Below are 13675 nucleotides of genomic sequence, written 5' to 3'. Positions count from 1 at the left end.
TCATGAGAAGGTACAACAAAGGTGTCTGAGTCTGCAGGAGACAAAGGTGAGGATGGTTCAAGCACAAAAAGCAGAAGAAGCGCAGGTGAGGAGGAGAGAACCTGGGGACTGGCTGGCCAGAGAGTGGTGCAATGAGGAGAAGGAGACACAAGACACTCGCATCTATTTGCTCGACAATCTCCTCCCTACATTAGTCCCAGGAGTAGAAAATCTGATAATGGAAGTGGAAAGGAAGCATGTGCTTGTATCAGACCAAGAACCAACCAGATTTAACCCCATTAATTATCTTGGAGAATACCTGATGAGACATAACCCTCAGTATAATGTTCCTACAAAACCAGGCCTGTACCTGAGAGAAATGAAGGTGGTCTCGGAGGAGCTCAAATCTTTGAGGCAAGGTACAACATCACAGAGGTGAGAGCACTGACAGTGTGGCTGGTCACAAGGCCAGAGCTGGTGTCTTGGTCTCTGTTTCACAAAAGGAATGGGGTCACTGCAGCCTGGCTGGCAGAATCTTGAGCAAAACACACCTTGTAGAGGGCAGTGCCAGGGATGGTATTTGTCTAGTAAAAACTTGAGAAGCAGGACAAATGCCAGAACATGTCACACAAAATGAAACACTAGTTATTCCTGTTTAAGGCAATATTCTGCCCTTCACAAGGATGTAATTCCTCCTTAGAGTCTATCTTAATTACACATGTGCAATGTAAACTGCTTCCAAACCGGTCTAGCTTAGTGACAGCAGCTCTTTGGGACAGGTGTTAGTATCAACGGTCTAGAGATTCTTCAGATCATTTCTTCTCTAGTCTTCTAAACTTAATAAAAATATAACCTTTTTTCCTCCTTCAGGATGATTTCTCTTCACCAAGCCAACAACATTGTCCTGGCACATTGTAGAAACTCTGTCTCCTGGGATTTTTTATTTAGGCTTTCCTTTTATATTCTATTTTCCTTTTAAAATAGAAACTGGTTTGTATTTTGTTCTGTTGCTTACTTCTAGGCTGTTTGCTTTAGTATAATACTTAACAAATATTGGAAGGGGGTTCCATGGAACCTTACAAAATGCTAAGGTTAGAATATGACAGCATTAGGTGAACAATAATGCTTTATTTTCATTACTCTATTCAGGAAAATACAGATGTGAACTTTTCAGTTCATAGATGATCCAGAGGTGATTGTGATTGATTTCAAAATTACTCATTTACAACTAGGGCACTTTACTCTGTATCTCTGTCTGTAGAATAATGACTTCTGTTTGAATGACTGTCTCTTTATTTACATAAATAGTGCATACAGCTTGAAAATTGGTTTCAGTGTCTGTCAGGAATTAGGGAAGTAAAATGTTGACATGTCTTATGCATAAACCCTAAATGAAGATAATTGAAGTTCCCAGTATTATAATGCTTAAAAGGATATGTTAAATCTCTCTATCTGAGCTTCTGTCTCCACATTTCCATTAAACATACTGCTGCAGTTTGTAGGAACATGCCTGGTGTGAATACAACAAAGCAGTGTGTGAAGTGAATTTCATACAGTCACGGGTAAAAGAATTTCAGTTTTATTTTCTGTTTTTTAAATGTTGGTCCACTGAAACAAATGAGCTGGGGAAATATGTCTTTCAGTGAGTTTTTACTCAAGCACAGGCTGTTTGAGGGGGATGGTTAGGATATCAGCCTTGCCACACCTTTGCTTTGGGAACAGTTTTGCCATTCATGTTGATTCACAGAGAGACATCTGGACACAGGACCATATCTCAGTTTTGTTTTGAAAAAGAAATTGAATTGAAATACATAAAAATTCCTGGGGTTTTTGATTGGGCTTTTGTTTGGTTCTGTTTTATGGGTTTATTTTCCCCTCCTAAAATACTCTTGGGTTTCATTGTGAATCAGACCTTATTTCTGGACAGGACAGATTTTCCTGTTGAATGCAAAGTGTTGGCTACCCATGACCTGTTATCTTGACCTTGGCTATAAGCCCATCTTTATGTTTGGAGACAGGTTCTCAATTTGTAGCTCTCAGAGCTGATGGAAAGGAAGTGACTATCAAGACTTACAGAAATAAATGTCTCCATAGACAGCATTGCCAGGGGGTTTCTGTAATCAGGGCTGTAGCAGGTTTTGCATATCCAGTGGTATCATGGGATTTGCATTCACAGCAGCTTAGGATTTACATATTTGTGATGGCTGTATTGTGGGATTTGCATGGGATTCTTAAATCACAGTAACACAGGATTTTACCAGCACCACACAGCAGAGAGACTCATGTGAATCACTGGATTTCAAGCAGGAAAGAAGTGCTACAAGAACAATGCCTGTCTGTGCTCAACATCTCTCACATAAGCACCAGAAAGGTGAGGAATGAAACTTGGGCCCAAATGAAGGTCCTGGAAGCCTTGACAGTACCTTCAGGAAAGGCAGGATTCACCATAGGTCCCCATCTAACACTTACCCATCCTCAGGGAGTTCTCTTGGACTTCCTCCAGTTTCTCCTTAACTGCCACCTGACTGGGAGTCAAGGCAGGAAGGAGAACAGATGGGAGAAACTCCTTATGCGCATGGACTGACACCTGAAACTGAGCCTTTGTCCAGGGATGGGAGTCCTTCAGGCTGAGTCACCCATCCCTGTGTGGGAGGCAGGCAGCTCTCTTCCTGAGGAAACATGTTTGGTTCTGCAGGGAGAAGTCACCTCGCTGCCATCTCATCTTCTCTGGGAAAGTCTGATCAGAAACGAGCTCACTTTGCAATGAGTGCCTGGTGCTGTTATCCTTGTTTTGCCCTTATTGTCTGAGGGGGAAAAGTTTTGTCCCACCCCAGGGACACCAGGCAGAAGATGCAGCTGCCCAGTTTTAGGACCCTAGAAATGACTGCAAAACTGCAGCTCAGTGCAGGTGCAGCACAGAATGTAACTTGTGCTGGACACTGCCCAAATTAATCACCAAAGCACCTTGGCAGCTCCAGCACAGCCCAGGCTCTGCTCCCAGCTTGCAAACGGCTCCAGAGGAGGAGCTACCTCTACAAATGGTCTGGTTTTCTCTTTCTGCCTGCATCACATATTGGAGAAAAATCTGTTTGTCCACTTAGGTTGGTACCTGCTGCATTCCTTCTCTCCTCTGGCTCTGGGAAGGAGTCAGAAGATGGGAAAATATTTTACCCTTCCCCTGCTATCAAAGTGCCTGAGGCTGAGCTGTCTCAGCAGCACTTGTGCAATGCCCATCATTGATTAAGGAACCAAATGATTCGTTAAGGAACCTCTGTGACAAATGGCTATGAAGAACAAGGACCTTGTGATAAAACTGACTGTGATCAAAGTGTATTGCTGTGACATGTAAAACAGGTCTTTCTGCTCATTAAAGAAAATATTGATGGGTTATAATTTGTAGGATGACCCCAGAAGAACAAAAGAGAGCAGGGGTGGGATCAACCCATTTCACAGCACGTGAAACACAGGGGGAAGAAAGGAGCAGAAATTGTTAGTTAAAATACAGTTTTTGGAGTTCTCAGGTACAAAAGAGGAGCAATTCCCCTTTCTCTGAGTAGCTACAGAGGGTGTGAAGGCCACAAAGATGAGCAGCTACCTCAGTGCAGAAAGATTCTAGCAGCCTCCATGAACAGGAGCTGTTGTCTCCATATGAACTGTTCGTTTGGCTTTAAGCATTTTGACCTTCCAAAAGGTTTTTTTTCCCCGTTTCATAAATTAACAAAGTCAAAAATCAAAGCAGATGAGTTCGGGATCAATTTTATTCAGTTCTTTTGTTGTGTGAAATGGAGGATTGGGAAAAACATGGCTGGGTGATTAGAGGAGCAAAGAAAACAAAAGGAGGAAGAAAGCGAGCTACAGTCCAAACCTGCAAACTCTATGTGTTCAAAATGATGGAGAGGCTGAGGTATTATCCCTGTCCTAAGGCATTGAGGGCTCTATTGTGCGAGGCTGCTTCAGAAATTTCATTGAACATTGTTCTTTGGCAGTGAAGTGCTTATGTGAAAAGGTACTTGGGTTTGGAGACAATGAAGACTGATGCAATTTTGTTGGTAAATCAACTGTAGCAAAATTATGCACCTGTCTCCCTGCTAGAATTGAAAGGAAATTGAAGGACATCTACACAATAAATGATGAATGTCATTATAAATGTGAAGGTAAAATGTATCACTGTTGAAATTGCACAAAACTAGGAGAGCTGCACAGATGATTTTCCATTAAATGTCCTCCACATAGACAGGAATTTCAGCAAAAAGTTACTTCCTTTTGTTTTGTTCTTTAGGGTAGGCTTAATCAATCTTAAGTATGCTTATGATGGTATCTTTGTAATCCATGTTCCCATGTCCTACAGGCTGGTCAAGATGAAGGCTGAGGTAAAGAACAAACGTGAGGCAAGGGAGGAGATGGAAAGAAAGAAGGCTGAGGAGACAGCAAGGAGAAAGGAGGCACTGGCAGCTCTGTTCAAGGAGTGGACAGTGGATGGCAGTCACAGAATCCCAGCAGCACTGGTAACTAGGGGAGATCCTTCCGTGGTTGTTCCAGACAGGAGGAAAAGGGCATTTGTGCTGGTGGCATGTGCCCTGTCATGGCAGCGTGGGGCACAAGGATGGGCGATGGCTCTGCCACCACAGGATCAGGGGAAAGGGTGTTGTCCACAAATCTTACCTTTGTGTATGGCCCATATGTCTGATTATTCCAGGTGATTTATTTTCGTAATTGTCTACTGTTGTCTGCACGACACAAGCCTCTGACTATGACCTTGATTTTTAGGTTCAGAGTGCTCTGAGGTCTTTTCCAGATGTCACTGGTTCTATTCCTGAAGATATGAGAAAAGGCAAGTTTTCAATGTGTCTTCCTTAGCTTTGCTGCTGTGAACTGAATTCTGATGTGACCTGTGAGCAAATAGCAAATGGATTTGATAACAGAGGAAGAATCTCTAAGGATAGTTACACCACAAATCTTCAGATAGATTGGAAAGAGACTGAACCACCATGTAACATCAATATGATCATAAAAAGTATAGAAAAAAGTTTAAAAAATCTTTCAGAGAGATAGAAGGACCAGATTTAGGCCCTTTCCACTTATCTCTTATTAGCCAGACATTGCCATGTTCTGACTGCTATTTTTAAGAATCACTGTGCCAGCCTTCTCCTTCACGTGCCCTATCAGACAGTGTTTGTCTCATGGGAAGTCTTGGAAACACTGGCATGTTTCCAAGTGTGGAACAAAGGTGGGATCAACAAAATTAAAGTCTGACAGTGTTGTAACCTTTAATGGTTTCAGGGGAAATGCTGAGGTTTACCTAATGCTCCACTCCCAATAGCCCACCTCATCAAGCCATTCCCTTGCCCAGTCCCAGGCATGCAGTGACACACAGCCCAGAGCCTCTCTACCAGAGCACTCAGCTCTGAAAGATTTCCATAATTCCTGTCCCCTTTATATAGCTCACACTTGACCTCCCCAGATGATGATAATTGAATAGAGCCAGGAACACTGAAGTGGCAACACAAGCCTGCTACCAGCCCTTTACATGGAGAGCCTGTAATGATCATCAGTGATAACAAATGTGCCTTTGCTGATTTGGGATGATAAACAGAGCACTCCAGAGAGTGCTCCTGTTGCTACTGGAGTCACCTCTGCCTGGAGCTCACCCTTGCTCAGCCCTTTTGTGTATTACAGAATTGTTCCTCTGAGTAATCATCCAATACTGGTAGGACATGGTGTGACTGCCAAACACAGTCCCTGTGTTCCTGCTGTGGAGCTGTGGTTCCTCAGTGCAAACAGACCCTGGGACATGAGGTTGTGAAGGAATTTCCTGCCCAGATATTTGCTCTCCAGATGCTGGGGGTGCTCTTCGTACTGTTTCACCAGTGGGCTCCATTTCTTAATTTATTTCATTTAATAGCATTCAATATACATTAACAGAACATTACACTGTGTTTTGTAGTTTAATAAAGATAATGTACAGTTTAGGAACATCTTAACCAACAAGAGATAAATGCATTCTATGACGAATTTTCTCATTACTCCTGATATATTTAGAAAAAAACCCAGAAAAATAATGCCAACAGAAATAGCATGTCTGTGCTCAAAGAACTCATTCAGAAACCTATGTGGATGTTTGATGTCTCTTCTCAGTTCCGTTATAGCAGCCCAGAAGCTGACCAAAACATACTTTTGAATATCATCATCAGTAAAAATATTCCCATATTCTTGAGAAAATTACTATGATTTTCAGATTCCACTCTTGCAAAGCAGAATCCATGTCTCTAGAGTTGTAAGGCAGTTTTATCTGTTTGTTAAACCAAAAATCATTTCCTCCCTCACATAATTAGTTGTAAGTACTGTTAAAATCATCGCAATTTGCACCAACTTCTGTCAAGAATAAATATGACTCTAGAATTCTGAATAGCTAAATGCAGATTCTCAGCAAGAGAAAGGCAAGCAGATTTAGATGGTCTCTGTACAGTCAGATGCTTCAGCTACTGTTGGATAACCTCAAATAAATGTCATCCAACATGAGAAGAAAGTTAATGTAACAGCACAATGTGCAGAAATATGTGTGCAATATGCACAATCACAACTGTTGCTTTCTAAACCAATATCCCTTCATTTTTTTTACCAGCAACCCATGACAGGAAGCTGAAAATGTTAAACACGTTGGAAAAAACAGTAATCCTAGATGAGTTCACAAAGGTGAGAAATGAAATAAGAGCATCTGGTTCAGAATGTGGTGTTTGTCATAAAGTATCAGCGTTTCCCTGGGGAGTAGGGAAGGGCTTCCTTTCTCCAGCACCCCAGGTCACTGGTTGTATCTGGACATTTCACATTGCATCTCCATCCTCTTCTCTCTCAACACTTCCATTCAGGCCAGCAGGAGAGAAGTGTTTTGCTTTCCTCAGAGCTGCAGCCTGTGCTGCTCTTTGGGAAGTTACTCTGGGACCAGAGGTTTTCAGGACACCCCTCCCCGTCCCTTTCTAGAATGTCAAAGCCCTGAATCACTTGTGAATTTAGACTTTGCTTGGCTGCTCACAGGAGGTTTGGTGTCCCCCTGCAACTATTAGCCTGAGGTAATTAGTAACATCCTCACAGTATTGTTATTTCTGACTAAGTTCCATTAACCAGAGAAGAACCAAATCATGAGGACCTGGGATGAGAAACTTTCATCCTGAACTATCACTGGTCTGAACCATAAACAAACTGCAACAAGTCTCATAAATATTCATGAAACACAACCAAGTAGTTTTAAACTCAAAAGCTGTCATTGGGAAACCTCAGAAGTGTGGGTTTAACTCATCAAAATCATAAATGTAGCTGGAAGTTTCACCCCATTACTCTGCTGTTCCTCAAGCTGAAAACAACCAAATTGGTTCAAACTATATTTATTGAAGGCTGTCCAGGCCAAGGCTTTGCCAGCAATTTCTACCTGTGACAGAGCAGGATTTTATGGCTGGGTAATTAAACCTGTGAAAAGGGGTGTTTAGAATAGGAATAATGGCAGACCCTCGTTGCAGCAGTTCTAGTGGGTGCTGTTATAATAATTAAAACCAGAGTATAAAGCAGCTGTGCAGAGACTAATTCCAAGCAACCATGTGTGATTTTTTGTGCCTTCTTCCCTCTCAGGAGACTCACATGTTTGGTATTTTGCACAGAGATGCATTTTTATGGTAACTTGTTGAAGGTTTTTTTGAGCATGAAATGAGATATTTTTGAATTTAACCCCAGAATTATTGCATCTAATTAAGAAGACTATTGTGGATAATGAGAGCCCAGAGAATTGCTTTTGTCACTGCAATGAAGCATCAGTCCATAACCCCTATGGTACATATATATAATCACTGAATGAATTCATGCTCCATTAGCATTAGAAAACTGTTTAAAATATACTTTGTGTACTCTGTATTTTAACTCAATTAAAGATATGACAACAGAGACCAGAAGCACAAAAGACATGGATTGTCAGGCAGTCTGATTTGCCAGGAATGTTCTCTCAGAACATATTCTCTGATGCTTCTTCCAGTGTGGTTTTAATTGAATCAAATGATGATGCTTTCATCACCTCCCTTGGGAACTGTTCCATCATCAGGACAGGGCTGCTTCTAATCCTCAGCTGCAATTTACCTTTGTTCACCCCTTTCCATCATCCACCAAACCCAAAAAAGAATGATCTTCCTCCATGCTGCTCACAGCCCTCTCCCATGTGGAAAGCATTGCTTTTAATGGACCTTAAAATTAAATAGCACTTTTTTTTCTTCTTTGAATTCAGTGCAGCTTTGAGTTACTTAAAGGCTCTTAGAAACTCAGTAGAGAGACCTCACACATCATTGTTTTTGGGGTTTGGTTTTTTTTTTTTTCAGGAATGCAGAACAGTGGCTGTTGTATTTTTACATCCTTCGTGACAACCTCGTGGGGTCTTTTATATTTAAATCCCAGAGACCAGACCTTAACAGTTTATTTCACAGGCTTTGTGCTCTAACACACAGAACTCCCAGCAGTCTGGCACAAAGCTATTAGCACCAAGGGAAATGCTCACATTGCCTTTGTAGGGTCAGAATCAGGCTCTAAAGGTGAGATTATTTTCCATGATTGCATGTGGCTTTCTTGATTTCTAGTGAGATCAGTAGGGACAAGAAGAACAGATCCATTGTTTTTGATGATAATGTATTCACAAACTACACCAGGGTCTCTGGGTAGCAAGAAGAGGTGTGCCAACTTTCTTTGGAGAGGTGTCAAAATCTCTCAGTTAATAACAAATAAATGTATGTTAATTATGTGTACAGTAATTGACACATCAGCTAAGAAAAGCTTAAGACTGATGGTGCCTCCTGCCCACATGTTGCTTGAAAACAGTGTCCTGTGAAGCTGTTAGACAGAGTATTAGTGAAGGAGCCTTTGGATGTGTCATCAAGGTGACATCCAAAATAACAAGCTGCTTGTCCAACCTGCTTTATCCCAACAGCCTCTCCTTTAAGGTTCCTCTGTCACAGGGTGGGATCTAATAACCCCAAGGAGCTGGTGGATACTCGTAGCCCCAGATGTGCCACCTTCTCTCCAACCTACATCCTCTTTTTATACTGAAATGAAGAAAAAACCCACATTGCATTAGGAGCTCTGCTTTCCTACCAGCCACCCCTCAGGCCATTGCTTTTTTCCTGCTCTTCCTCTCTTTTCCACTTGTCCCATATATTTGGAAATTATGCAATATAGACATGAATAATAATAACATATATTAATATTTCAGCTGGTTAATGCCTGTGTGGCATTTCAACAAGTCCAAGATGTTTTAGCACTTATGTCAGGTATTCATACTCTCAAAATGGGATAATGGGAAATGTTCCGTGCTTTGGAAATTCCTCCTTTTAACTGTATGGGCTCCCTGTTAGTGTAGCTGGCTCCAGAAACCTGCTGTAATAATTCAGCCCAGGCTCTGGGATTGTGGTTTATTCTGATGGCCATTATTATTTATGTCATGCACACCACATTTTTAGAACCATATTGCTTTTGCTCATAAAAGCCACATGGCTATAAATCCAAAGCGTTAAAGTGTCTCCAAGGCTGGAACGTAAAATCAATCTGAAGTCAGTAGTATTCCCAGTGTCAGAGGACTTGGGTGACAGCAGGCTCATTTTCAAAAGGATCTTTCATTTTTTTTTATTGTATCCAACTGGTCCTCTAAACATTGAAATTGTAGGCAATGCTCATTTTGTGGCATTTGAGAGTTGAGTGACTGTCAGCTCTGCACAATGTAATGGCTCAAAATGCCTCCTTGGGAATAAAGTCAGGAATACTAAATGCTGCAGAAAACCATGGAGAACTTAAATCCTCCACAAGAAAATTGAGCTTAAGCCACAACATTTCATAGGACGGATCTGATCCAACATCTCTGAACCACTGAGCTTGGTAAGTGACCTCTGGACCAGGAAAGGAACTGTTCAGGGTACATTTCTGCAGTGTCCCGGGCTTGCTTGGAGAATATTGTTTCTTCTGAAGGGGAGAACCAAGCAGGCACCAAGTCTGTTATGTTGGCAGATTAAATTACGAATTCCTAAATATTTCATTGCATGCAGTAGATTTTTAGGAGTTCAAATAAAGGTGAAAATGCTTGAAGAAAGCTAACCATGTCCACTGCTGCTTTCTCTCCATAGCTGGTCCTTTCCTACACTGAACATGTTTCAAATGATGAGTTCCAAGAAATCATGGAATATCTCCATAAGTGTGCTGAGGACTTCCAAGAAGCAACAAAACATGATACGCAGAGGCAAATTTTTGTTGCGCTCTTCCAATATTGTGATTATGGAAAGGTAGGCAAAGCAGCTCTCAGCCTAATTTCAACATGGCCATGCTCCCAGTTTGGTGTTTCTCTGGGTCACTGCTTGCTTTTTCTTTGTCTCAACTCTAGATCCTCTCTTTGTGCTGACTCAGCAGTATTTTAGGGAACAATAGCTGCCGCACTGTTGTCAAATTCATAGTTCTTAGACACAGAAACATCCAATAGCCTATTAACTGATGGCTAATTAGAAACTGAATTACCTAAACTGATGACTTGGGACTGAAGTTTGATGATTCTGGAGAAGAAATTAACCATGGCCTTTAATTGTAAAAATTACCTGCTTCCACAGCACATTCAGAATATTTGAGTGCTCGTTTATCTATTCAGCCACATTTCAGCAAAGATAATCTGATGTAGATTGACTTTAACAAATGTGCACATTACTTCAATAATTACATATATTGCATTAATTATGTTGCATTACTTTATAGATCTTAAGGGCTTCTATCGATAAATCTCATAGTTAAAATTTAAAATGCAAAATAATCCACCTTTACAGCCTCTCTGAGAACAGTACTGTGAACTTCAGTTTATGGACAGGAAATTAAAATACAGTAAGTCAGTTACAGAGCTGGAAATGAAACTCAAAAGCCATAATTTGGTTTTCAGCAGCTCTAAGCTCTATCTATCATCCTCTCAGTACACCTGCATCCCCATTAAAAAGCAAACAAAAAAAGTGCTAGACTTATTAGAAAATCAGTAAAGAGTGGGAACTGAAGAATCAATGGCATAAATTATTGCCAAAAATTTGGGCTTCATCCAAAAAGTGTGGTACTTGTTATGAGTAGCCTCAGTTTGCCAGTTGCTGGCTACTACAGAGCAAGCAGTTGCCCTAACCTTAGTTCTCTCCCCTACATAAATTATATATTCCACCCAGCACTCCTCCAGCGATGCTTGCAGCGCCTACCCAGAGTGAACTGTGCTCTACAATGTCATGCTAATAATGTCATTACCGCCAAAAGAAAGGAATTACAGGGCTCGTTTCAACACCAATAATGTGTTTTAGAGAATGGCAGGCAAGCTGCTGTTTTCAGGGATGAGGGAAGAAATGTGTCTGCTTCCCAGCTAGGAGACATTTCACTTTCCTACAACTCTGTCAAGAAGGGCTGTGATGGATCCTCCTGGCTACAGGGATGTATAAACCTGAGTCCTGTCTTTGCCAAAGATTTCCAAAAGATCCCTTCTTTCCTTCTATGTTTTAAAGTGACTTTCTTCCTATTATTTCTGTGGCAGTGATCACCATCTCCATGCTACTAATCCCAGTGGAATCTCAGAGGCAAAGAGCCAAAAATACTAACACAACAGGAGTGAGCAGCTATCAGCAATGACGCCACTGCTGCCGAAAAAAAACTGATCAGAGCACAGAGTTGTGGTTTCCAGGCTCCGAGGTAGCCCTGCCCTGCAAATTGAGTTCACTGAAGTGTCCTGTGGGCCACGCAGCTCTTTTAAACCTGACCTGGTTTCTTTTGTAAAGTCCTACTGTACCCACAGGGGAGATAAAAATGCAAAGTAACCCAAGGACTTCTACCACTTGAATGCGATCCATTACCTGTAGAGCCCATTCTGCAAAGCACAGCAAAGCAGTTGTTTCAGTTCCTAATTTCCATTTGTTTGGTGGCAGGCAGTTATTCCAGTCTGCATGGTGAGTGTGGCTGGCTGCCTCAATGAGCTGCAATTAGGGCCAGGGAGCTGAGAAAGCAGTGTTTAAATGACAGTCAAATTAGAAGGTATCCACATGATCATTATCATGATTTCGAATGCATGCATCCAGAAGGATGGCAGCTCAGCAAGGACAGCCTGGACCATACACTGCAGCAGCAACTTCCCAAGACAATCCCAGAACATAGTTGGAACACTGCTATAATACCCCAAAAGGCAATGGATCTGTGAATTTTAAGCTTGTTGTCTCTGTGCTCACTTCTATCACTTTCTTTTATAACTATGCATTAATTTCCAGAGATGTTTTAAACCCGGGATTTTTAAATGAAATTGAATTTAGTCAGAGATTAGTTTTCAAGCTACTGAAGTTTGAGACACTCCTGACTATCTTTCTTGAAGTACAGCAACAACGAAGTCTGCTTTCTCATGACCTTTTCTGCGTGCCCGTTCTTCTCTCTTGCTCACTAACAAGCTCATTGTAGGGTTCAGGATACGCACATCACATTTCCAGAAAAACAATCAAGTGGTTAAACACTGACCTCTCCCTGATTAAATGGCAAGTCTGGTTTAGTCTGTGTTGCCAAAGGAATTACTCATAGGTCACAGAACGTTGGTGAAAACAGCTGAGAATCATCACCTGCCAATATCTAGGTGACAAAAAAAAATAGGTCAATGTATTTCAACTCCGTGGGCACTAAAGCTGCCCCGAGTTTTGGGCGGCTGTACAAACACAGATGGTTTTCTGTTGTGGAGAGGGGAGGTTGTACCTGTCCTGCTCGCAAGGTGCAGCATGAAGGGCAGGTGGGCAGGAATCTGTCATCAGCCTCCTTAGTCACACACCAAGTGCAAGGAAAAGTCGCCTTTTCTACTAAATTTAGGAACTGGGGAAAATAGCACAGCTGGGGAGAGGAGTTGGAAATGGTTTCTTGTTGTAGTGCTCCTCTCTTCTATAGAGGGCTGTACTGTGACATGTTCTTCCCAGAGCAAGTTGTAAGGAAAAGTGTCCTGAAATAACGGGGAGCCCTGCTAAAATGGCAAGTCTGTGTAAATTGGAAATGTTTAAATAAGTAAATAAACCCCTATTAATATTTGACAATTTCAGCTATTTTATCTATTTTTATATATTTATATATTTTATATAAAAATAAAATTATTGGATCCAAATAACAAAAAACTCTTCAAGAATTTGAGTCATCTAAATCCTCCAGTTATATTATTTTAGTATGCCAAAAAGGCAACTAAATCCCAAAACAACATCCTTATTTTCTTTTGAATAATACTTTATTCATCTATTCCCTTTTTAATAAAGTAAGATTATGCATTAGTACTGCAAAGTTCAGGGCAACCAGCAGATGATTGTGACAAGTAACAGCTGAGGAAATTTGAATGGAAAATTAGGTGTGTGTAATGGAAATGCTGAATGGAGAATCCAAATATTCCACAGTGATCTGGTAACGTCTTCAAAAACGTTGAGTGTTTGTGCATCTCCTCAACGGATCAGCACCCGATCTGATATATTCAACTGAAAGACAAACAGGCAAGAAGAAATGTTTGCAAAGGGGTGTGCAAGGTTATGTTAATGTCAGAAGATACTGGGAATCAGGACCTACATGTTGTAAGTTTAGGGGCAGAATTCTGTGATGATATTTGTTGTTCCAAACCCACCCGTGGCTGAAATTCAACCCTGATTTTCAGCATTTTTTTACCAGC

The 13675-nt window shown here is 41.2% G+C and overlaps 1 protein-coding gene across 1 annotated transcript in view; it reads left to right on the top strand.

Moving 5' to 3' along the window:
* Nucleotide 1: 1 nt before the first annotated feature.
* EFCAB5 (EF-hand calcium binding domain 5) overlaps nt 2-13675 on the top strand; it is a gene marked incomplete at its 5' end in the record, with an annotated part of 29077 nt that continues 15403 nt past the window's right edge. The window contains 5 exons of the mRNA XM_017735156.1: nt 2-414; nt 4328-4484; nt 4747-4810; nt 6602-6672; nt 10122-10277. Of these exons, the coding sequence (XP_017590645.1) occupies nt 2-414; nt 4328-4484; nt 4747-4810; nt 6602-6672; nt 10122-10277 (861 nt within the window). The remainder of the gene's footprint in view (nt 415-4327; nt 4485-4746; nt 4811-6601; nt 6673-10121; nt 10278-13675) is intronic.

Source organism: Corvus brachyrhynchos, unplaced genomic scaffold, assembly GCF_000691975.1.
Source record: "Corvus brachyrhynchos isolate BGI_N302 unplaced genomic scaffold, ASM69197v1 scaffold145, whole genome shotgun sequence".
NCBI lineage: Eukaryota > Metazoa > Chordata > Aves > Passeriformes > Corvidae > Corvus > Corvus brachyrhynchos.
Note: the sequence above shows the minus strand (reverse complement) of the source record. Positions and strands in the feature narration are given on the sequence as shown.